Source organism: Petaurus breviceps, unplaced genomic scaffold, assembly GCF_028583685.1.
Source record: "Petaurus breviceps papuanus isolate PSGF00001 unplaced genomic scaffold, PetGlider_PUasm1.0 37, whole genome shotgun sequence".
In the NCBI taxonomy this organism is placed as follows: Eukaryota; Metazoa; Chordata; class Mammalia; order Diprotodontia; family Petauridae; genus Petaurus; species Petaurus breviceps.
In genome coordinates this window covers 47690755-47716127 of record NW_027186296.1, presented here as the reverse complement: position 1 = coordinate 47716127, position 25373 = coordinate 47690755, and the positions used below count along the sequence as shown (strand labels likewise).

Sequence of the window (25373 nt, the reverse complement as noted above, 5' to 3'; positions counted from 1 at the left end):
AAATGTTTAGGATGCAAAACCAAAAATAAGCCCTTGTTTATTCAATACAGGGCAAAATAGGAATAGTAAATATAAATAACAAAATGGTCACAGTCTATTCCTAAACAACAGTCATTTTCTCCTGCTCATGCACACAGTGTCCTTGGGGAGGAAGTTGGCACACAGAAAAACCTAGTAGTAAAGCATGTGAGAAGAAAAACCCATATGCCTGGGAAAACCCATGACTCAACTGTCTGTAGGCTTTGCTATCCCTAGTTTCTTTATGGAATACACTATACCATGTATTTCCTGCTGGTCAAAACTACTTCTCTGCTACTTCTCACCTCTAAGGCATTGTCAAGCTGTTTTAGCACACAGCCTCACTTGGAAGGGTGCTAAGAAAATGTTAAGCATTTTTTGAGAAACTATACAATATTACTGTAGCTTAAAGCAAAATAGCCATGGGTTTCTCTTTTCCCTTTGCCTTCTGCTTTCTAAATGTGTGGATAACAGTAAAGAGGAACACAGGTATTCCCATGAGGTTTTCCCTCTCTCAGGTTGTAAGATGTCAGTATGGATACATTCATCCAGATCTTTGCAGGAGGATTCTCCCTCAAGCAACTTTCAGGTGCTATAGAACTCTTCTCCAATGAGGAAGTAGCTGCAGTCTATCTGGCTTCTCATTTATCTTACTTTACTTAATCAGAAGCAGTTCTTATCTTCTGATTCTCCACTATTTTGTTTAGATGAAGTAGTAAGAGAAAGTCTCCAACATCAGCTTGTCTTCAAATTGCTGTCTTCTCCTTCTTTTGATCTCTGATTTCTCACCTTCTGTCATCCTTTGGTCATCTCTGACTTTTAGTAACTGGTATGAGAGCCTCTTCTTGAGTCAGTGACCTATATCTCAAAATCCATTTGAAAAACCCAAAGTCTACAATTCTGTCAGGTATGATACAAACAGAAAATATATAAATTTTCACTCAGTCCACAAGAAGCTACATGCTTTAAAACCATGAAAACAGTCATATGTAAATGAACCAGTTAACAACAATGCCTTGCAGATGTTACCACATTCATTAAGGGCTTTTTTCTCTGAGAGGGATTGTTCTCTCCTTGGTCCTTTCAGAACAATCCATGTCTCTCCTCAAGCATTTTTTATCTGATAGGCTGTGTTTCTTCTCCAGTTGTTTTTATCAGTGCTTCACAAACAATTTTTTATGCCTCTTTCAGCAACCAAATTAACATAACAAAAGGGAAGTACTTTAAATAAGCATGTAGCTATAACCTCACTAATATAGACAAGAACCCTAGGAAAGCTCATTCTTTGGGTTATAGAATTCTCACTTACCAAAAAAAAAATCTAATATTTTTTTGAAGAAAATGAATTTTATCTATTGAATTGGACTCTGTTAGTCAATATTCTTTAGATTCAGTATTATTTCATTTGCATGCTTTAAATCCAGTTGGTTGATTTGTCTGCATTTTCCTGTTACAAACTCCAGGTAATCAGTGTTGTCTTAGGGAAGATATATTCCTAAAGGAAGTCAGGAAGCCAAGCAATTCAAGTCATATCTCTTAATATGAATGACATTTATTTTAACTCAAAATTAATCAGTATTTTATCCTCAAATTCAAGATATTATATTGTGTATGTGCATTTCTTTATTAGGGGGAAAGCAAAAACAAAACCTTCTCTCATTCCATTTTAGGAAGCCAGAATTAAAACAACAACAACAACCCTCACCTTAAAAAACTCAAAACACTTTTTTATTTATATTGAAAGAAAAAGCATGTTTTTATTTTGGTAGGGGAGTGTTATCTTTTTTTGATCCCCCACTTGCCCCATCATAATATGTCATTTAAGCAAGCTTGGAAGCTAGAAGGCAGTTTTAGTGTGTCATTACTAAGATTAAAAAATTCTGTTCTAATTGTATGCCCTGCTTAAACATTTTTAGCCAGTATAAATGCACTAGGATTGTCACAAGCAGTTACTAACCTTTTAAGGAGGTTACAATTTTCAGAAACATTTATGCACTGGCAAAGAACTTTTGACCCTATTCATCTAGTCCTTATACTGGTTATTTTCTTTGGCATGTATTATGAAAGAAAGGTTAAGTACCATGTGGGTAGCACTTACCACATCAGATTTCAATGTGAAGCAATAAATTATAAGGTGCTCCCGTAAGCAAATATAACATAGGAGCTATAAACTCCAACACTGTACATTGTGTTAAGAGCATATAGGTATTAAGAACAAAAGTATGTGGTAAAAGGGTAATATATTTTAGCATGAATTTAGTGCTTACTATGTGCTTAAGTTATATGTAAATTGATAATTCTTTTAATATAATAAATTGATATAGAATAATCATAACTGTAAGATAACCTAAGATAGTGGTAGTTCAAAATTATTGCTCTTATATGATGGGATATAAATTATTTATTATTCTCTGGAAACCTCTACTGCATTTCTGCTAGTTTGGATAGTATTGTGACTTCTGGGGAAACTAAGAACTCCTTAAACCTATTTGACATAAATTTCCTGCATTCTCCTCATCTTTTCTTCCAACTTCGCTCTATTTCCCCACTACAAATTTCTCCTATTTTGTGTGTGTTCAAATAGTCTGCTGACATGTTATTTAATTGACTTACCCTCTCTGTGTGTCAGTTTCAGCAACTGTAAATGGGAAGATTAATACTTTCCCTCCAAGACTCTTTGGATTTATGAGATAGTATATGTGACAGCTCTTTGAAAATGCATAGAGATCATATTGAACCTAGTTTTTCAATGTCTGATATAATAGAAGTCTCCTAGATAAACATTTATTGGTTCCTAGCCTCATAACAAAAGTGACCAGTGGTGAAGTTCTCCTCCATTTTCATGCACAGATTGTGTTTTGTTCCTGTGACATTTGAAGCACATTGAAATATATGCTTAGTGCTAGTGTCACTGAATCAAAGTATCTACAGTTTAGGGACTGCTGAGATATATTTAATAATTGCTCTATTTTTAATTTTGTTTTTCTTTTAATCTTAATTACCAACAAATTTCAATATACAAAAAAACAAGTTTGTATGAGAAATAAAACTTCAGTTTGTATGATATTTTTAGAGAAACATGTATATGTGTATATAATTTAATGGGATGATAACAAGACAGATCTATGCATCTCTTACATTTTTTTCTTATGTGCTTTAAAAAATGTTTTACTGGTTCTTTTTTTTATAACTATCATTATCTACTAAGCCTCTACCCCCACATTCCTCACTCAACAAGAGTTCTTTCTTGTAACAGATTACATATCTATAGTTATATATAATAGTGTTATGATATATACATATATTTTGTATATACCTACATCTATCTATCTATCTATCTATCTATCTATCTATCTATCTATCTATCTATCTGTCTGTCTGTCTGTCTGTCTGTCTGTCTGTCTGTCTGTCTGTCTGTCTGTCTATCTATAGAGAGAGCACAAAAAACCCAAAACCTTCTCAAGGGAGGGTTTTGTCTTCCACGGGCAAAAAAATGGTTGCCTTTGTTTCTGTTTCATGTAAATGTTCTTCTGTATTTTCATTTTCACTCATGTAATCCCATGTATGTCCTTACATACTTATTCTCCATCATACATACATTAACATATTATCATACTGAAATGCTTTCAAGTTATTTTATGGTATACTATCCTGGGCAGTGTGATACACTGGGAAAAGACTGACGAGTCACAGAACCTGGACTCAAATATCTTATCTCCTGATGTGACCCTGGACTAAACATTTACATAATGAAAGGACTGAACAAGATGGGTCTCTGAGGTCACCTCCAGCTCCAGGTCTCTGATCCTGTGTACATACTAAGTATACCAGTGTGCTTTCTTTTTGTATATGTGTGTGTGTGTATATGATGCTTTAGGGATTGCCAATCACTCTATATATGTTTAATTCTTATTCTGAACTCAATAAATACCAAATAAAATAAACAATAAAATATTTTGCCCGATATCCCATCTTTTATCTCTGTACCTTTGGACCTCACATCCCCCACCACTGGAATGTATACTATCCTTACCCCTGTCTCTTGAAAGCTTTTATTTTCTTTCTCAAGTCTTCTTACTCAAGTGCCAACACCTTTTCCATGAGGCTTTCCTCAGTTTCTCCCTTCTCACCAGCTAACTATCCACTCACCATTATAATTGTATATATTTTGTATACATACAGCATCCCTCCTTGGGTTACATCACTAGCACCAGGTAGCTTTTGGCAGAATGAGTCCCCAGTATGTAGCTACTATACAGGATACCCTGGGGGTACATGTTTCTTTGGCTTTCATCCACCAACCCCCACCAATACATTCACCATTGATTATTAGTCAACAGCCTCAACTAGTTTTTAGCAAAAATCTTTAATGAGGTAGTATAATAAGAAGAGTTGGCACAAAATGTCTCCCAAAGGTCTGAGGTATGCTCCTCACAAATACACAGAGTCCAGAGGAAGAGTGCATGACTTGAACCTAGTACATGGTGGTAATGAGGCAAAAATGTAGAGAACCTGTGTGGCCAAAAGTCCTGGTTCACTACATGCCTCTTCTTGAGCGCATGTCCAGTATTCTTTGATGTTGCAGCAGGTCACATTCCTTGAATCTGCTCCATAACTTGGACATTTCTCTTTCAGCATTTCTATGTGTTTGTCTTCAGGATGTCCTCTAAAGCATTATCCATTCTCTCTGATAACATGTTCACTTTAGAGGGAACAGAGGTAGAATGAAACTCTCTGCTACCCCTAGGAGTAATTCCTTCTTATGCGTCTGAATCTTTAATCTTTCACTAGTACACTGGTCCCCTGATTTTCTGAATTTATCAGTAGTCTGTTATTTTGTGCAAAGGTTCAATGGGTGTGACTGATCATCCCAGGCAATTACATTGCTTTCTTTCTTGGACAACTCAAAGAAAATGCAATCTCATAAGGAGATAACAGGGCATAAAGCATATTTTTATACATTTGAAACTTCAGATCTATTAATTGACTACTGTTGACATAAAACCCCACCCTATTACAGATCTTTTTCATATATGCACATGTTGTGTCTCACTGTTAAAAGGTAATCTCCTTAAGGGCTTAGATTGTTTCACTTTTGACTTTGTATGCCTAGATCCTCACACAATATGTGTCAAAATGCCATTAATAAATGCATTTTTTAAAAATTGAAAGCCCTACAGGTTGCCATATTCCAAGGTTAACTCATATTCAGGCTGTAGTATGCGCAAAACCCCACATTTTTATCAGGGGAACTGCTCTCTAGCCTTGTCTCTTCCAAGTCTGAAATTTTATATACATATATATATGTGTGTGTGTGTGTGTGTGTGTGTGTGTGTGTGTGTGTGAGCATGTATGTATATAAAATTTATATATGTGTGTGTTTGTATATAATTTTGTTAGATGATTTAATGTTAGCCTATAAAGACATTTTTAAAAAAAATTCTTGAATCATTGTTTTAGCTATTCTTCCTATCTTAGTTATCTATAAATTTAATATGCAATCCATCTATACCTTTATAGAAATCATTGATAAAAAACATATTAATCTTCATAGAATCAAACCTAGGTGCCTGAGGCACTCCACTGGAGACCTTGTTCAAGCAGTTACTGGCCACTCTTTGGACCAGCCTGTTTCAACCTGTCCCAAGGACATTTAACTGAATAGCCATTTAGCCATCTTTGTATCTTTTCCACAAGAATAGCATGAGAGATTTTGTCCAAAGCTTTGCTCAATTCTAGATTAACTACATTTACAACATTCCTTTGATTTATAAGTCTGGTAATCCTGTCAAAAATCTGGGAGCAGAATATCAACATTTCCTACTGGTAAGACCTTAATAATTTGTATATTGTACAAAAGAGACACAGAGAGTAGGATTCCAAAGTATAATGATTTCAAGTGAGTTTTCTTTGCTTTTTTTTTCATATACAATCCCAATTTAGATAACGAGTAATTGTTAGTAATAAAATGTATATGTATATTTGTTGTTGTTCAGTTGTTTAAAAAATCTAGAAATTTGAACATAAAATAAATGCACTTCTAGGATCATAGATCCAGAGCTGGAAAGGATCTTATAGGTCTTCTAGTCAAATCCTCTCATTTTATAGATTGGGAAACTGCCCAGGGTTACATGAGCAGTTAGTGGTAGAGCCAAGGTTCAAAATCCATTCTGGAAGTGCCAAATTCAAGACTCAAAATTGGGTATTATTTCCACTGTAACAGGCTTCCTATCTCTTAAAATATAAAGATGTGCATAGTATTAAAGTGGGAGGATTTATGAATATTTGTGATACTTGACACAAATCTAAAACATGAGAGTCTCAATCATGATTTCACATATATATATATATATATATATATATATATATATATATATATATATATTTTTTTTTTTTTAAAGCAATTGGGGTTAAGTAACTTGCTCAAGGTTACAAGGCCAGTTATTTCTGGGTGTGGTGCTGAGTATCAGAGCCCAGATTTGATCCCCAGGTCATCCCGACACTGGAGCCGGTGCTCTTACTCACTGTGCTACCTGGCCGCCCCTCATATTTTTTTAATTAGTAAAAATCAGTAGTTTTGAGAAACAAACAAGGAACATACATTATTTTAAGGTATAATTGAAAATATAATATCAGTATTGATTATATAGAGGTTTGAATACACACATACAAATAGTATAGCATCTAAGAGTATGTAAAGGAACAGCAAATTTAAAGACAAAATTACTTTATTGTAAAAAAAAAGTTGTAATTTTAACATTCCTTTTCTAGAACTTGTCAAATATAACACAAGGCAAATAAGAAGAAAATTATTAATCAAAGTGGAATATTGGAAAAAACTAGATTTGCTAGACTTGTGATAATTATTAAATGGAAAAATTAAAGGGCATACTTGCTTTTCTGCATCACTTGGTATCCTTTACAAAAAATTAAAATGGCCATATGCTAGAATGAAAATCTCATAAATAAGGGCAGAAAAAGTTAATATATTCTTATAGAATATAATGAAATAAAATAGTAGTCAATAACAGAAACATGAACAAATGATACCCATCTAAATGTAAGCTAAGTAGCATAGAAAAATAAATTATACCCATGGATTCAGAGATTCTGCTACTGGAATGGTAGCCTAAGGAAATTCTTAACAATAAGGAAAGACTCGTATGTGCCAAAATGTAAATAAAGCATCATTATTTGTGATAGCAACTTCAAAACTATACATGTGCCCACTAATTGAAGGGGTAACTGAAAAATGATGGTACCTGAAGGAAAAATGAATATGAAGAATTCAGAGAAATATGGAGGGACTTAGATGAAGTCATTCAGAGTAAAGAAAGCTAAGCCAAAAAGCAATATATTTTACAATGATTACAGTTTAAATGTAGGTAACACGGAAAGGCAATAAAACTCATCATATTCAAAAGTCAATGTTAGTACTATATTGCCAAAGTTAAATCACTAAATTAATTTTTTACATAATGTATTTTGTAGAATAGCTAGGCAGCATAGCAGAGAGAGTTCCGCAGCCTAGAGTCAGCAAGACTTATCTTCCTGAATTCAAATCTGGCCTCAGATACTTACTAGCTGTGTGACTCTGGGCAAGTCACTTAACCGAATTTGCCTCAGTTTCCTCATCTGTAAAATGAGCTAAAGAGGGAAATGGCAAACCACTTCAATGTCTTTGCTTAAAAAAAACCCAAATGGGGTCACAGTCAGACATGACTGATAACAATTGAGCAACAGCTTTGTAGGGACATTTGTGTGTTTGGGAAATATCTATAATGTCATAACAAAATATCCATTTTAAATTATAATAAGCTATTATTATTTCCTACTAGACCATAAACTCCTTGAGGATATAGACTATGTCTTGTTTAGCTTCATATCTTCCCCAGGCCCTAGTACAATATATTAAACAACCAAGTACATGTTTGTCAAATGAATGAGTAAATAAAATGTACCATCTTGAGTAGTCAGATGAAGAAAACTAATATATGGAAGCAATAAGCATCAAGCAGCTACTTCTAGAAACCTGATGGGAAAAAATTCGTGAGAAACCTACGAGGCACATCTATTCAAAGAAAAAATACAATAGAATCATTTATACTTTTATTGAACAAGTCAGATGACCTCACTTATTGAGATCATTCCATAATATATCATTAAAAGAATTCATAAAGACTATTTTTCCCCCTAAATTTACAATTACCAGCACTGTTTTGGAACCAGGGAATTTACCAAACAAACATTGTCTATCAGGGTTTGGTATAAGAAGAGATGTAAAGAGTTCTGCAATCTTATTTTCCTTAAACAAACAAACAAAAGCACCAAAATTCAGTATATCAGTATTTGAAAAACAAGTTATAATAATATGTCTAGGGTAAAACATTACTCAAGGAAAACTTTTCTTTCTTAAGTATGTGTTTAACATTCCTTGCTTGACAGTTTAAATTACATATACTTTAAATTTATAATTAAAGCTCATATATAATTAAGTTAGACACACACAGCATGAGATGTCCTAGTAGTTCTGCACAAATAAATCTGATTCAACTTTATTTTTCAGTTTCTTCCACAGAGATCACATTCCACAAACCCAGACTGTATGACTCCCCATGGAACCATTCTCCACCAGACCTTGGATTTTGATGAATTCATACCTCCAATACCTCCCCCACCCTATTACCCACCAGAGTATACCTGTACACCCATGATAGAAGCTCAAAGGTTCATCTTTTCTTTTATATGTCTGTGATTACATGCCATAGTTACATAGATCAGGAAGCAATAGTTGGACTGGGTTTGTTATGAGAAGTTGAAACCACTCACTTTCAGCAAACAAGTAGACTAGAGAATAACAAAGGTAAGAAGGAGAGTTTGATAAGATAGTAGAGAATCAGTTGAGAAAGAAGTGACAGGCTAGATCTAGAACATTCATTATTAATATTGTTACAATGCAGTAATAACAAAAGAATCCAGGCAAGACAAAAGCAACTCTTTTATGTCATAATGGAACATAAAACTTAAGCTTCTATTAAATTACATTCATTAATATAACACACAAAAGTCGAATTAAAAATTTAATCATCTGTATAATTACCTTAATTTAAAGACGGTGTTGTGAAGTTGGTTAAATAGTTGATGTGTCCTCCCAGGGGAAAAAAAAAAAATCAACTGAAGCCCAGTGAATTCAGGTTTCATTTCATTTACATGACAAGTATGTGGTGAGGAAAACTTTTTATAAGATTATTACACATTCTATTTGCTTTGCTATAATAGAGAAACTTAATTAGTTTTCTTGCTAAGCTAAGGGATGATAATAAAGTATCCTTTCTCTCTTTTCAGAGGACTTCACTTAGAATTTCCTCATTCTCCATTCAGTACTTTGTATGAAGTTGCCATCAATAGTCCTGGGATGCTTTATCCAACAGAACTCCCTCCTCCATATGAAGCAGTGATTGGACAGACACTTGCAAGCCAGGTAAGAAACATTTTCAAAGGTGGGCAGTTAGTGCAGTAAGAATGGAACTGAATTTGGAGTTAGGAGAGACCTGAACTCTAGTCTGACATCAGGCTGTAAATTTGGGGGAAAAAATTACTTAATTTCACTGACCCCCAGTTTCCTCAAATGTAAAATGGAAATAATAAAATCTCTAGTACTTACATCACCAAGTTCTTGTGAGGACCAAATGAAATAATACATACAAAGCAGGTTACAAATGCTAAGGCAGTATATAAATGCCAGTCTTTATCATCTCATTCTCATTTTGTCGATGGATTTCAGACAGAAACAGCACTAGAACAAATTGCTATCTTGCTGTTTTTCTTTTATATGAAGTCTTATATAGACTATTTCAGAGGTTGATAAAATAACCGCTTTTTGTATTTGAATATAAGTATTAACATATGTTATGTTTTGTGTTCATCCTCTGTAGGTTCCCAAAAAGTATTTTGGGTGCAACTCCATTAGCAGATGAGATTTCACAGAATAATTTTTGCCTCCTCCTGTTCTCCCATGTTTAATCTCCTCTGCCACATTTCTGTATTGTGAAAGCTTTTTGTTCCACGAAGCTTGGAGATTATAAGTATTTGGCATAGTAAAATCTATTTAAAATATTGTTTTTAAGTTGCTTCTTTTTATGGACTAATATTACAGCTGGGTGATTGTGGGTAACAGTTCAATCCATGATAATCATATATACTGGTTCCACTACAATTTATTACTTGATTTGTCTCAGATATTTTGAGGTATGTATGTAATATGAGGATTTTTCATCCATTAGTTCATGAATTTTATTGAGTTCTGATGTGTAACTCTAACTACCAAATCATGTCTTGCTACATATTCAATTGGTTTTAACTTTTTGCAGCCTGTGGTGTTGTGTTGCAAAATTTCTGCCATTTTCTTGCTAATATATATTGATCACTAAGCCTATATTGATCACTTAAGGACAACCTTTTTCTAATCACTGGTGGTAATGACCTGGTCCTGGATTACCGTCATAAGCCTCTCTGAGACCACAAACAAATATACATGACTCATCCAATTATCTGATGCCTCTTTATTGACATATTGTTGAGTGAGTTCACGTGAATATTGCTTTTGAAGGGTCTTTTGATTTCCTTCTTGAATCTGAACCATTTCCTAGTTAAATTCCATGGTGTGTACCTATTATCAGCCTTTACTGTTGCTTGGTGAAATGATGTCTGCTTGTCCCAAAAGTATTTCTTTAGGTGTCACACCTCTTCCTTATGTACTGTGAGAATTTTTGTCATTCCTCCCCCTCCTTTTTGTAAAGAAGTGTGAATTTTTTTTTGTATAGCTGCCATAGGGTGAGGGTCCCTATGTTTCATGAATACCATACAATTTTTGTTGGGACGCTTTCTATGTTTGTTAGTGTTCATTTTATGGTTTCAAAAGTGCAATGAAATTGGCATGGTGTAGGTATTAATTGATTTTCTCTATTCACATGTATTTATTTGTGAATAGTCAATGTATTTGGAAGATTTTTACTAGGAAAAAGATGTCAGAAACTCTTTTGCCTTGAATTCTTTCTAATTCTTTATGGAATTTCTCATCCTTTTTTTCTTTTATTTAAATAAAGACATGTTTAAGTTTGATACTTCTAACAGAAAAAATGTTCCAATGTCTAGGGGGTTTGATAGGATAGTGGCATAATTCATAAAAAAGTGAACAAAATATTCCTAGAAAAAGAGTTCAACCTAAGACCATCTCAAGAGACAAAACCTAGCCTCATTTCTCTAAATGTTTCACAAATTGCTTCCTAACATGGCCCTGGTTTGATCTAGACTTTCAGCTTCCTTCCTACATTCTTATTTCCTTTTTCCCAATCCCACTCCTTATAGCCCACTGGAAAGATAAGGGAGCCCATATGGCTACCCCAATTCCTATCGAGCCTCCAGATTACCAAGTACCAAAAGGTTATCTATATTATACACATTGCTATGAGTTATAACAAGTACCTTGACAGATCCTTGTTGAATTAGGCTTAAGTGTGCAAGGCATTGTGCTAGATACTATGGAGAATACAAAATAGCATACTATAGGACTTCTACACTCACCCTACAGTACCTAGCATAATGTTGTCTAATCACTCTATAAATATTTATTAAATTTTACTGAACTCTTACAGTTACTGAAGAAAATCTTACTGAAGAAACAGGATGTATGTACAATAAATACATAAATAATAACCCAAGACCTTACATGAGTGCCAAGTGGTATAGATATTAAGTGATAAGGAGGTTCAGAGCAAAGATTAATTATAATGGGCTAGGGTAGTTAGGTTAGGTTTCATGTACCGTCTAGACCTTGAAGATTGAGTAGGATTCAGGTATCTGAGGAAGACAGGGAAGAATATTCCAAGCAGGAAGAATAGTTTCAGGAAGGGTACAGAGTCAGGGATGTAAAAGGCATATTTGAGTGACAGGAGATAAACCAATCTGATTGGAGCTTAGGTTTGTACAGGAAAACATTGGGAGAAAAGATTGGAAAGACTGGTCCCAGATTTTGAGGATAGTTAAATACTTATATAAGTAGTTTGGGCTAAATAAAATTGCTATGTGATAAAAGGAAAGCGAATTACTATGAGTTATTTGGGAATTTCTGAGAACCACAGAAAGATTACAGTTACAGAACCCTGAAAAAAAAGGATAGAAGATGTTTCACCATCAAGGAGAATGCCTTTGTCAATAGCACTTGGAATTGGTGATTATTGAGGCAATATGCAGGGAAAGAGGTTCCGGATATAAGATATCCTGATATATCAGGATATAAGATTTGTGCATTTCTGAATCGAAAGAAGAAAATTGAATTCAGCATTAGAGTATGATATAAAAATATGAAAAATTAGTATTCATAGCATTTGAATATTTATTCAATAAAATAGAATTGTTTTTATATTAACTTTTAAAAATGCTATTCTGCAATTATTAAATTTCATCATTTTTACTAGCTCTTCCAAGGAACAAATTCTTTTCTCAAACATAGAGATATCACTTGATTTGTCCTGCTGTTCACATGGTAGATTTTACTAGGCAGATGAGTCACACGTCTTCATTTTCACTATCTTTTCAAAATCCCTTTTCAATTTAACACTGTGACATTCTTTACTCAAAGCTTGAAATCTTTTGAATGTGCTTGTCAGGACACACAAATGCAGGTATGGATAAGATGCTTCTAATTTTGCCTCACTGTGTAGACAATAAAAATAACTAGCTATTCTTTACCTTTCATTCCTCTATCCATAATAGAAACAAAAAGGGAAACTGCTTGAGTGAGAGAAATTGTTCTTGCTAAAGTAACAGGATTGAAGTGTTTGTATCATATTGTTTCTAATCTGTTAATTATGGAAATTCCTCTTCATTTGTTTTAAAGCAGTGCCAGAAACACCAAAGTGCTTTGCTATTTCTATATTTCTTATCTGTTTAATTTTTCTTTATGTGGCAAACAATTTAAATCATTGTTATATATTTAAAAAATTTCAAGTAAGGTGAAGATTTGTATATACATGAAGTGGTCTAGGTTGTGATTATGGCCTGTCATAAATACGCAAGGACTGATCTATATGAATGAGGGCATAAGCTCACTCATTGTAAGTTAAATGATTCTGTTCATCTCCATGGCTGTGTGAGTGGCCAGAACCCAGTTCATGATATTACATATATCTATTCCTAATGCCCCAGCAAGCACCAGATAACACTTAAGATAAGCCTTCCCTACAGATGGTAGGGTTTACTATGCACAAATGAATAGGAATAACTCATCATACCAACTGAAAACAATCAATTCTCTTTGAATGTAGGATCCTTCCTTACTGATAAATCAGACCACAAAATCCACATCAAAATCCCATATAATTAAGAGCATAGGACATAAGAGCTTTAGAGTTGGAAAGGGTCATTAACAGTAATTTAATCCAACCTTTCCATTTTACTGATGGAAAAACTGAGACCTAAAGAGGTTAAATGATTTGTTCAAGGTTATTCAGATATTTAATGGTAAAGCTAGGATACAAGTCTAGTTTTCTTTCTCCAAATTCAGAGCTCTTTCCTCTGTACTGCCTTCCAGATACTCCCTTTCATGTGGTTTGTAAACAAGAAGTCACCCACAAAAGGCACCTGCCTTCATGAATAAGAAGTGTGAAACACTTAATTGTAGTATTCCCATACAAAATAACCCCACCTCTTCTTGAAGGAATTTGAAGATGTAAAGGGTACACATCCCTAACCACTATGAATTCTTTATTGGATTATTTCAGCTACTGGTTTATATTTTGATAAGAGGTAATAAAAGGCTTTATCCCAGAGTTCAGTCCTTGTCTCAACTAGCTGGTCAGCTCAGACCATTGCCACAGACTCAACACTACATGAGGATATCCCATGATGTCCTCACTGAATGCCATCACTCTCCATCACTAGGATCCATATTGGATCTCTACAACAAACTCACCAAAAAATAAACAACTTTCTCTTCACCCCATTTTCTCCTTAATCTCCAGGTACTTTTGTCTGTGTTGAGTCACCCTAGTAGTTCAGACTTAATACTTCAAATGGGGCTACTCAGGAAGCAAGATGGCGCCTCACAAGACCGTTGTAACAACACTTTCTTGTAAGCTGGGTTGGGATCACTTTTAACCCTTTGTGCATCATCTTAATAGAAGAACACTCTTTTAGAAATAGGAATCAAGCTTTTCATAAATGCCTTCACAAAGGCTCTGACAAAAAGTCTTAATTTTATTGGACGATTATGTGGCCACCCACAGTATTGGCAGAAAAGAAAGCACTCATCACATTCTCAACTTCAAGCCATTAAGATTGTATTTGAGGCAGCAAGTAATAGTTCCTTTGATTGGAGTATCACACTTAGACAATGGCATAGGAGTCTTGCTCCCCCCCCCAATTCAGCAAATACCCATTTTTAAATTAAATTGTATCGTGTTAATTTAATCTATTTTCTTTCCTTCTCATCTCCTCCTCGCCACCACTGGGAAATGAATAAGTAAAAACACAAAACCCTTGTGATGAGCAAAAGTCTTCTTAAACCATTTGAATGAAATCCTATATCAATAATCTTTGAACCAATAGTTAGAAAGTTACTGCTAACTACTGAAAATTGACTAGAAATCTTCTTACTTTCATAGCAACTATAAGCTTCTCAGGTTATCTTTGAGATGTTCTTCAAAATAAATCCCCCTATTTCTGGAAAAGTGTTCCACTCTCATCTCTACCTTCAAAAGCCTCCTTTTCCTGAGTTCAGATCAGATTCCATCTCCTTCATGAAACCTTCCTTAATTCCTCCAGATGAAAATGTTTTTACACACAACTTTCAAATGTTTTCAGGGAACTTTGTCTTATTATCTCCTTTGCCCTGCTCACACTCTACTGTATTTGCCTATAAACATCTTATCTCCTTTAACCAATTATGTATTCTTTAAAGGCAGAAACATCAGTTTTCCATTTTTGTGTCACCAACACTTATCATAAAATCTCGTATAGTAGGAATTTACTGAATTGTAATGTATTGAATATCTTTTCCATACCAAGATGCAGAAGATACATATCCCTAACCACCATGAATTCTTTGTTGTATTGTTTCAGCCACTTGTTACTATTTATATTACCCTATAATCTCATAATACAAGGGACCTGGATTACAAAGCATGTTTCTTTGTCCCTTCCTACCTACTTTCATTTACCTTCAGGTACCAACCCTTGGCTTTTCACTCAGACTCAGAACCAACCGCCTTCTCCCTGAGACCTCAGGGGCCTCTCCCTCACAAACTTCTGAAATGAAGGAGAGGCCAAGGAAGGGGTCTCTCCTTCAACCAGCATCTCAAGCTACCTGACTAGCCATATACAATATACTAAGATGATTTAGCCACAAAAATGGATATTCATTCTAATTCTTCTTAAAGCTACATGGTACAGTGTACAAAGTTCTGGCCTGGCCTCAAATCCTGCCCCTGATACTTGCTAACTATGTGACTGCCGGTGAGTCCCTTTACCACTTTGAATATGAAGCAGCTCACTGCTAGTTACCTACCAGTCATAGACAGGTTCTAGTCTAAATACTCACAGGTTGTGTTTGTCCTTTGTTCTCAAAGAGGATCATGACATCAGGGAGATGATAACATGACTTACAATTGACTTGGATTTTTGTGAGGGAGGGCTGTGCAAGGTCACCAACCTTACTTCCTCCTCCAGAATCATCTGGATCCAGTGGCCAAACATTCATCAGGATGACTGGAGATGACCCAGGATGAAGGGGGAGACCTTGCCCTTTTTAGGCTAAGGCCTTTCAGGTTCTCACTTTGAGTGAGGTAATGCCTATTCAGTGAATAGTCCTCTTTACGAGCCTCTTTAAGGCCTCTCCCCTCCTCTGACCTGAGGGTGCTCTGCCCAAAGGAAGGTATATTTCAATGGCAGAAAGCTGCCTCCTTAACTTGGAGTTTGCTGGCTAGACTTCTTTCTCAAAGACCAAGCCTTAAACGGAATTCACTCTGGTACTGATAGGTTAGACAACAGAGGGCTGCCTGCCCTCCTAGCACAGAGTGAATGTAAATAGTAAATAGCAAGAGTTTCTCTTTTGGCCAGGATGTCTGAAAGTCTTCCCCTCCCAGTTTGTTTACTTGTTTGTTTTGTTTGGGTTTTGTTTTGGTTTTTTTTTTTGGGGGGGGGGAGTTGTTTGTTTTTGTTTTTCATTAAATGAAATTTTAAAAATTGACTAACTTTTTAAAGAGGTCTATTCACTGAATGGGCATTACCTTACTCAAAGTGAGAACCTGAAAAGGCCTTAGCCTAAAAGGGCCAGAGTCTCCCACTGCATCCTGGGCCATCTCCAGTCATCCTGATGAATATCTGGTCACTGGATCCAGAAGGTTCTGGAGAAGAAAATGAGCTCTCTATCACTCAAATCAAAGTCAACTGCAAGTCATGTCATCATCTCCCTGATGCTATGGTCCTCTTCAAGAACAAAGGACAAACACAATAACGAGTCTAAATAGGAAGTTCCCAGGACAAGAAAATAACACATCCTTGATGTATTAATGAAAAATTATTTTGATCTCCATTTCTTTCCTTCCTCCCCCTCTAAATTTATTTTTTAATCACTTTGGGACAGAGTAATGATAGTTACAGGGCAGTTAGGTGGCATAGAGAATAGAGTACCAGGTGAGTTCAAATCCAGTCTCAGGTACTTCCTAACTATGTTACCCTGGGCAAGTCACTTAACCCTGGCCTGAAAATTACATGGTAGCTACCTGGCCCTCTTTAAATGGTTTTATATGTCACAGCATTCTATAAATAAAACACCATGACTTATAACTTCCTACCAAACGTATGAAGATTCATACTACCATTCTCTCTCTTTTCTCTCTCTGTCTCTCTCTCCCTCTCTCTCTCTGTATGTCTCTCCACCCCCCCCCCCCAGCAGTCAGGATTAAGTGACTTACCCAGGGTCACACAGCTAGTAAATGTTTGAGACTGTATTTGAACTCAGGTCCTCCTGACTCCATGGCTAGTTCTCTGTCCACTGTGCCACCTAGTTGCCCACATATTGCCATTCTCACAGCAGCTATTCATTTTTCATCCTTGCCCCAACCACTTAGTGACCTAGCTAATCATCACTCAACATTGCAATTGACAGAGACAATTTTTGGAAAATTTCCCAATAGTGGGATCATAAGATGAGAGATCCAGAGCTGGAAGGGGCCTCAGTGACCATCTAGTCCAGCCCCAAGATAAGAAAACTAAGGGTCAGGGAGTTTAAGTGACTTAGCAGAGGTCACACAGGTAGTAAGCATAAAAGTGGGATTTAAATTCCATAGAAGTAGCAGCAGTATTTGTAGGTTAGAAGACACATATGCAGGTACATCATAGTAATGAACTGCATTTTTTTTCAGTGAACTTCCACATCTTTAATTTACTGATTCCTCACAAAAACCTTAAAGTAAGGCAGTTGCAGAAAGTGCTAAAAGAGGCAATAAGTAGAGGTTTCCATAATTTCTTTCCTACAGTAGTGAGACTTAGACTAGGGTCTAAATAACACCTTGCTTCCTTGTCTGGTTCACAAAAAAGAAATGGAAAGCCTATCCTTGCTGTAGCTGAGGGTTGTCATGTGAGTGGAGATGTTTTTTAACTCTTAAGTAATAGAGAAACAGCTGCCAGTGACAATAAATCATTAGAGAAACTGTCTGGTAAATTACTAGAGGTTTTCTTATAGCTTTCCTGTCTCTGTCTTGCCAGTGTCATTGTGTTACACCACGGCCCATTTCCCAGATAGGGAAGACCCAGTATACAGTGTAGGGAGCAACATAAACATATTGGTGTCCACCTGATTTCCTTAGAAGCAAACACTGTTTTCCTCCTAAATTAAGGAATGATTTGGATCAGCATAGTAATTAGAAAAATTCTCAATTTTATTTAGGTGTCAGTTTTGGTGGTTTCATGTGATTAACATTATAATATCTTTTTTGCACAGAGATAGTAAAGATTAATGTTATGATACTGATAGAGAATTTTGACTCCTCCAAGAAAATGATTGTAAATACAAAATATGAAATTCTTATCTTTCTTAGTGGTATTCCCGATGGAGATTACTTATTATGGGAAACATGAGTGTCATTTAGTAGTACTTGGTCACTGGGGAGAATTTGATTCATCAATATTTTGTCCTGTTATAGCTGCATAAGTCACATTTTCTAAAGAATAGAGTACTCTGGGGACATATTGCTTTTTTCTCAGCACTTTTTGAAATCATCTGTGAAAAGATTAGAAATTCTGTAATTTGGCTTTGTTGAAATAACATTTATGAGTTTTGTATCTTTTCGAACATTGAAAAAGTTCAAATTCAAGGATTTATAAGCACAAATATTATGGTGTAGACATTGCTTTTCTACAGTCTGTTTATTTTTTTCATTCCTATGAAAGAGACCATCTGAGCAAATTGTTCAGACCTGCTGAGAGCTTCCCAATGACTTGGCTGTGCTCTTTATTGGGTCTCTTTGCCTTTTGGTCCTAATGGCTTGATGACCACTTTTCAGTACCATAGACATTGCAGAGAGTATTAAAGTCAATGAAATCCATTACCCTCTACAAAACGAAATAGGAGTCCACGCCAGCTGCATGCTTCCCCAGGGGGCAGACCAAGAGTTTTGACCTGACTAAACGTTAAAGATTTGTTCCCATTTAAAGCAAGAGTCCTTTCCCCCAGACAAGCAGAAGGTTAATTCATTCCACTTGCTAGTGTAAACTGCACATAAATTACATATCGGTGGTCATTTTTATAAAAGAGAGGAAGACAGACTGACAGAGGGAGAAATACAAGCAGTACAGAAGCCAGAGAGAGATACAAGAAGGGGCTGCTCTTAGAACTAGTGCTGGAATATATATATATATATTTTTTTTTAAACAGTAGGGTTTTTTTTAATCCTGCTTTTAGAAATTAGTTATTTTTAGGATTGATTATATTCATTTAAATATACTTCTTAGCTATATTGAGCATACTCATTTCTTTCACATTCATTTTTTATCCTGCTGAAGCTTCATGTTCCTATGGTTTTAGATAGAACTCTTAAGCAGCAAATCAGTAACTTTCTTCTGTGGTCCAACTATTGATAATATACACTGGAATTACAGGACACTTTGTGGTAAATACAGTAAAGGGTTCCTTATTTTGTTTTCTTCTTAATTTCTGCAAGCATTGCTTTTGTGGGGATCAGCTTCTGGCTTCAGTGTTCTTCATGTCACTTTTTCTTTTTAAACCAATACTTTTCAGCAGCAAGAGTCAATACAAATGGTCTGTATTACTTTACAACCAATTATGCACAGAGAAGAATTATTGGATAGGAGGAGCAGAAATCTACACTATCTCAGTGTTGTTGACTTGAGCATGATTTGACCACGATCCAAGCCCTTGAGACACAGCGATCATCCCTAAAGATGCAGAAGTAACTAGGGGGGTGTTTTCTCAGTCACAAAGCATTTATTAAGTTCTCAGCAGTCTAGAACATTTTCAGGAACTCATTCTAAATTCCAATAATGAAGATAGTTACTTAATGTTTTTTTCCAATTAAATAATATTTATGCCTATAGTTTGTAAGTGAATTTAGTCTTCAAATAGAAGGAAAGGAGTATAATTATACAGTTTGCATTTGTCAAGAAAGTCTGCAGATTCTTGGCAATTTCGAAAATCTGCACTAAAAAGTCACATTTACAAAGCAAAACAATTTGAATTTTTAGTGAAAATTTCCTGAAATTGCCAAGAATCTGCAAGACTCTCTCTGTAGACTCAAACACTAGTCTGGTATGAACTTAGAAATATGGAATAATTTCCATGGTTTCTTGTTGTTTTATTAGGAAATTTCCATCATCCCTTGAGTAGGAGAAAACAAGTTTACATGGCAATTTATTCTGTCATTATTACTAGGGCTGACAAAAGTAGCATAACTATGAATAAAATTCCTTCCATTTAATAGCACAAGAGCATGCCATATTTGTTATTTATGGGACATCTACATTGGAATGTTTATGCCACCATCTTTCCTACTGCCTGTAGTTCTATGTATGAGGCTTGGTTTTAAATTTTTTTTTTCAATTTAACTTTGTGACAAATAAATTTATTCTTCATCTTTTCACTAGAAATGCACTTTAGTCTAAAATCCAGTATGGTACAATGGAAAGAGCACTGAAACAAAAGTAATAAGACCAAGTCCCATTCCCAGTGGTACCACCAACCAGATGTGTGATCTTGGGCAAATCATGTGACTTCTCTGAGTTTCAGTTTTCTCATCTGAAAAGTAGAGGGCTAGACTAGATGTTTTCATCCCTATTAGTTCTAGCATCCTATGAAAAGCTCTTTTCCTAATAGTTCTAATATAGTAGTGTCACTTTCAGTGTTATGGAGGGCCAATTTCAAATTAAGCCCTTGACTATTGCTTGCAGAGATGTGATTGATGATCATTTCTCATATTTGCGACCTACAATAATCAATGTGGATTAAGCAATATGGGACATTTTAAAAAATGGCATCCATCTGATGCAGTCCTGACCTTGGCTTAGTGTTTACTTTGGTACTCTTGCTTTATAGTCATTTACTAACAGGAAGTTGTTTGCTTGTGTTTTTCCCCCAGAGAGTAGCTTTGAAAGAAGCTATGCCAAAAACTAATGACGATGGAAGTCAGGAGGACAGATTAGGGAGGAGAGACAAAAGAAGAGCGTTATGAAAAGGAATGAGTCTCTCATGGGAATGATTTTCTTGTGATTCAGAGAAAGAATACTTGATAGATCTGTGCACCTTTGGGTATTTATGAATATTGACTCATATCTTCATAAGGAAATATCAAGAATATTACTATTTAGGGGAGGCTACATGGCGCAGTGAATAAAGCACTGGCCCCAGAGTCAAGAGGACCTGAGTTCGGTTCCGGCCTCAGACATTTAACACCCACACATGATAACTAGCTGTGTAACCTTGGGCAAGTTACTTAACCCCAATTGCCCTCCAAAAAGAAAAAAAAAGAATATTACTATTTGATGCCCAAATAATTATAAAATTATGTATACCCTTTGAGCCAGCAATACTGCTATTAGGTCTCTTTCCCAAGGTGATCAGAGGAAAAGGAAAAGAACCTATCTGTTCTAAAATATACTCTCTTTGTGTTGGCAAAGAAACTAGAAATTTGAGGGGACACTTGTCATTTGGGGAATGATAAACAAGGTGTGGTATATAACTGTGATGGAATGCTACTGTGCTGTAAAAAATAATGAGCAGGTTGGTTTTAGAAAAACATGGAAACACTTGCTTGAAATAACAAAGAGTGAAATGAGCAGAACCAAGAGAACATTGGATAACTATGACCAACTAAGTTATTTTGAGTATTATAAATATTCAAGTCAACTACAAAGGACCTATAAAAGAAGATACTATCTGCCTCCAGAGAAAGAATTGATAAATAGAAGTACACATAGTATCGTGTGTGTGTGTTTGTGTGTGTTAAATGGTGGTTTTCTCTAGTGCAGGGTAGAGAGGGTGGCAAGGGAAAATAGAGAAAAAAAGATTATTTATCTAATTACCTCCACTGTAGATCAAAACATCAAATGTTTATTATTTACTTTATATGAAAGCACATTCACAAAATTTCAAAAACAGAATTAGAGTCCTAGGAAAAAATGTAATAACGGGTTATGGCAACATGACAAGCCTGAACTTGACTAGAGTAAGAGTCTGTTTGACTTATCATTGCTCTCTAGAATAGTTATTTTCTGTTCATTATTTTACTTTCTTTTAACAAGCAATTTTAAGTCTTTGCTATATTTGTTTGGCTTACGGCTAAAATGGAGATAATTTATGTAAAATGCTTTATGAACCTTAAAATGCTATATTAATGTTAGCTAGTATTGCTGTGGTTACTCCTAAGGGCTGAGCCCAGGAAAGGGAGTAGAGATGTGTTTACAGATGAGGAAGGCCAAGTCTTTCTTATATTGGAACTGGTCACTCAATTCTCCCCAGAACTAAACCAGCTAGAATATCTTCCTAATTGAATATCAAGTCCTCGAAGGTGGAGATTGTTTTGTATTTGTCTTTGTGTCTGTAGCATGTAGTGCACACTTAATAAATGCTAATTGAATTAAGTAGTAACTTTATAGAATCTTCAAAGCCACCTTACAAACAGACAGTATCTCATATTCTTGCAATGATGAAGGCATGGCAGTCATTTTATACTTGCAGCAATGCAAAGTCTTAGTTTAAAGTTTAAAGAGTAGAAATAAAAATAACCTGTTTGATTAAAGTGGCAAGGGACATATAGATAGGCAGAAATCTAATTACCTGAGTTGAAATCTAGCTACAACACTAGGGCTCAGATCATCTCTCCCAATTTCCCCTAGCAGCTCATTATTTATAGCAGAATTCCCTATGCAATTTTAAAATCACTTAGGATTTCAAAACTGGGGTTTTTTGTAACTGAGGATTACATGCATATACAATAACAAGGCACTTTAAAATAGATTTTGCTTATGTACATGTATTTTATGTACATGGTTGTTCATATTCTAAGATACTGCAATAGTGTTATCTCATTATGCAAACATAACTTAAAATGTAGATCTTCCTAGAAACAAATATTTCCACCAAGAATTGTGTGTGTATATGTATATGTGTACATATGTGTGTATGAAGAATCTGTGAATCTCTTCAAACAATTACATATACAAATACACACAAATATATAACACATATGTATATGTATGTATATAGAGAGACATGGTTATGTATGTATCTATATAAATAATATATATATATAGATATATAGATATAGACATTTACTTGTTAAAAAGAGATTCAAAGGTTGCAGATTCCTCTTAGGGAAGGAGGGAGAAAAAGACAAGAAAATTCCATCATGCAGGGGTTGGGAATCACAGATACGATCTTGCCATTAAGTAGTAGCAAGGCATAGTAGATACAGAGTTGGGCTTGGAGTCAAGCAGACCTGGATTCAAGTCCTGCCTCAGGTACATACTATGTGACTCTGGAAAAGTCATTTAACCTCATAGTGACTGAGGTAATTTAAGACTATAAATGGTAAAACAAGTGCCAGTTTGTGTCAGTAGCAAGTTTCTTATTAGAGGGTCCCTATACCAATTAAGTTACAGGATTGGTTAAAAAATAAACAACAAGTTGGAATGTTTCCTTTGGAGTAAAAGGGATGATGTGAAATTAAGAATAAGTTCTATGACATGATAAAAATTAGAGAAAAGGAGGCTGTGAATCATTTTTCCCCATAGGGGACTGAATTTGAATAGAAGGATTAAGTGCAATTGAGAATGTAGAATTCAAGAAAGGATGGGGAGAACAGTACAAGGACTGTCATAAAAAGCTATCTGTGTGGTCTTCTAGGGTTATGAGATTCATCATTGCTCTCCAGTGATTGTTGTGTATTCTCTAAATGGGCCATACTTTGCTGAAGGATCAGAGATCATCATGGAAAAGTGTCTTATGAGGGTAGTGGTGGCTCTCCTCTCCACTGATTTCCACACCATGGTATATCAGGGAGGTCAGGGATGACCTTGGACTCATGCTTCTTCACATCCCTACTCTCCCCCTGGGGTGAAAAGATTAAAAAAATATGAATATGTGTCAATGTCACAAATTAAACAAGGGCTTTCAAGTGAGCCTTTATCACCGAATGGCAATATGCCATTTAGATGATTTGTTTCCCATCTGATTATTAATGAATCTGAGTCTCACTGAAGTCAAACATATCCTGCTTTTGTTTTCTTGCCGTAGGTTACCAGTCTAGAGCAGCAAGTGACGGAATCGAGCTTGGGGGATCAAAATACAACTGCTGGTTTCAGCACACAAGGTAAACTTACCTCATAAGAGTCGATCTCTTTATGATGACACTTGAAATAATCCTAGTTTATAGTTTCCAGAAAAAATTCCTTTTATTCTCCTACTTTTCCTTCACTTTAAGGGATTGAATTAGCAACCATTCCTTCCTAAGTTTTGCTTTCATTCTTGGCTCCTCCTTACTTTTAGCCAGAACTGGTAGGTGGAAAATTAAACAGTTGGTAGATTCAGAAGCATTCCTTTAGGGCACCTCTGGTCAATGAATGCCCTCCTGCTTTGCTTCTTTTGTAGTACCTGAGATTTGGCCTTCCAGTTTAGTTCCTGGTTCCAAGGAGAACCTATACCCAATACCACCCTATGGTGGGGCTAGGGAATCCTGGACCTTCCTTTACAGTTTAGCACCATAGTGATCCTTGTAGCGAAGTCTTTACCACTGAGAGAGTTGAAGGACTATCACTGGCATAAAGAGCCACAAAAAGATTTCCTCTTCAGGTGAAGCACATTTGCTGTATCTCATTCAATCAGTCAATCAACAACCATTTATTAGGAGCCAACTATGTAACAGCCACTGCCATAGGCACTAGGTATAAAAAGACAAAAGTGAAATAGTGCCTACAGAAAATGAAATTGTACTCTAGGAGCTTCTAATGGAGAGTCATAATGAATAGACAGGATGAATACTGAAAGTAATAATAATAATACACAGTAATGGAAGGAAGAGCACTAACTAGGGGAATCTGGAAAGGTCTTTCTCTAAAGTAATTGGTACTTGAGCTGATACTCAAGAAGAACCAGGGTTTTCAAGAGGTGAAGGGGAGAAGAGAGAGGAAGCAATTCCCTTCCCTGGTGAAGCTTTCAGGAAATAGGGTATGACAGATAGCATCAGACAATCTTAAAACTTTGTCCTTTAATTTTAATAGAAATTCTAAGCAGAAAGACATTTTAAAAATACAACAGAAAAATAGACCTAAGCCTATTAAACAATTTATAGAAATGTTTTCAAAAAATGGAAAATATTTAAGATACTATGAGCGTTCAAAATTTCATGCTTCCCAGAATGCTTATTGATTTGAAATAACAACTTCAGATTTGGCAAATGGATTTTGCTTGTATTTTGCTAATGGAAAGGGAACTGCTGAATTGAATGAAAACAGGTTTTTTGAGCTAAGTCACATTCAGTAAACAGATTATATAGTAAAGGATGATATGGTTCCCTATAATTCCACTTCTCAAAAGAACTAAATTATTAGCTGTGTGCTCATCCTAAAAATGTATAATCAAAGGACACAACAGAGGTTTGAATAATTCATCTTTTTAAAAAAAAACTTTTTTGTGGTTTAGGTATTTGTGGGTTTTGTGTTAATATAATACATGACTACAATGACTGAAAAATGATATATTTACCCAAACAATAACAAGAGAAATAATTTTAGTAAGACCAAAATGAAACTGAAACCAACTTTGCACTCATTTTCATGTATTGAGA

General features: G+C 35.3%; 1 protein-coding gene across 2 annotated transcripts in view; it reads left to right on the top strand.

The window, feature by feature from the left end:
• The window catches only part of ENTREP2 (endosomal transmembrane epsin interactor 2), a 587469-nt gene that overhangs the window by 546651 nt on the left and 15445 nt on the right, over nt 1–25373 (top strand). For both annotated transcript variants that reach the window (XM_069098432.1, XM_069098433.1), the window contains exons 6-8: nt 8585–8745; nt 9364–9499; nt 23825–23900. In XM_069098432.1, coding sequence (XP_068954533.1) covers nt 8585–8745; nt 9364–9499; nt 23825–23900 — 373 coding nt within the window. The remainder of the gene's footprint in view (nt 1–8584; nt 8746–9363; nt 9500–23824; nt 23901–25373) is intronic.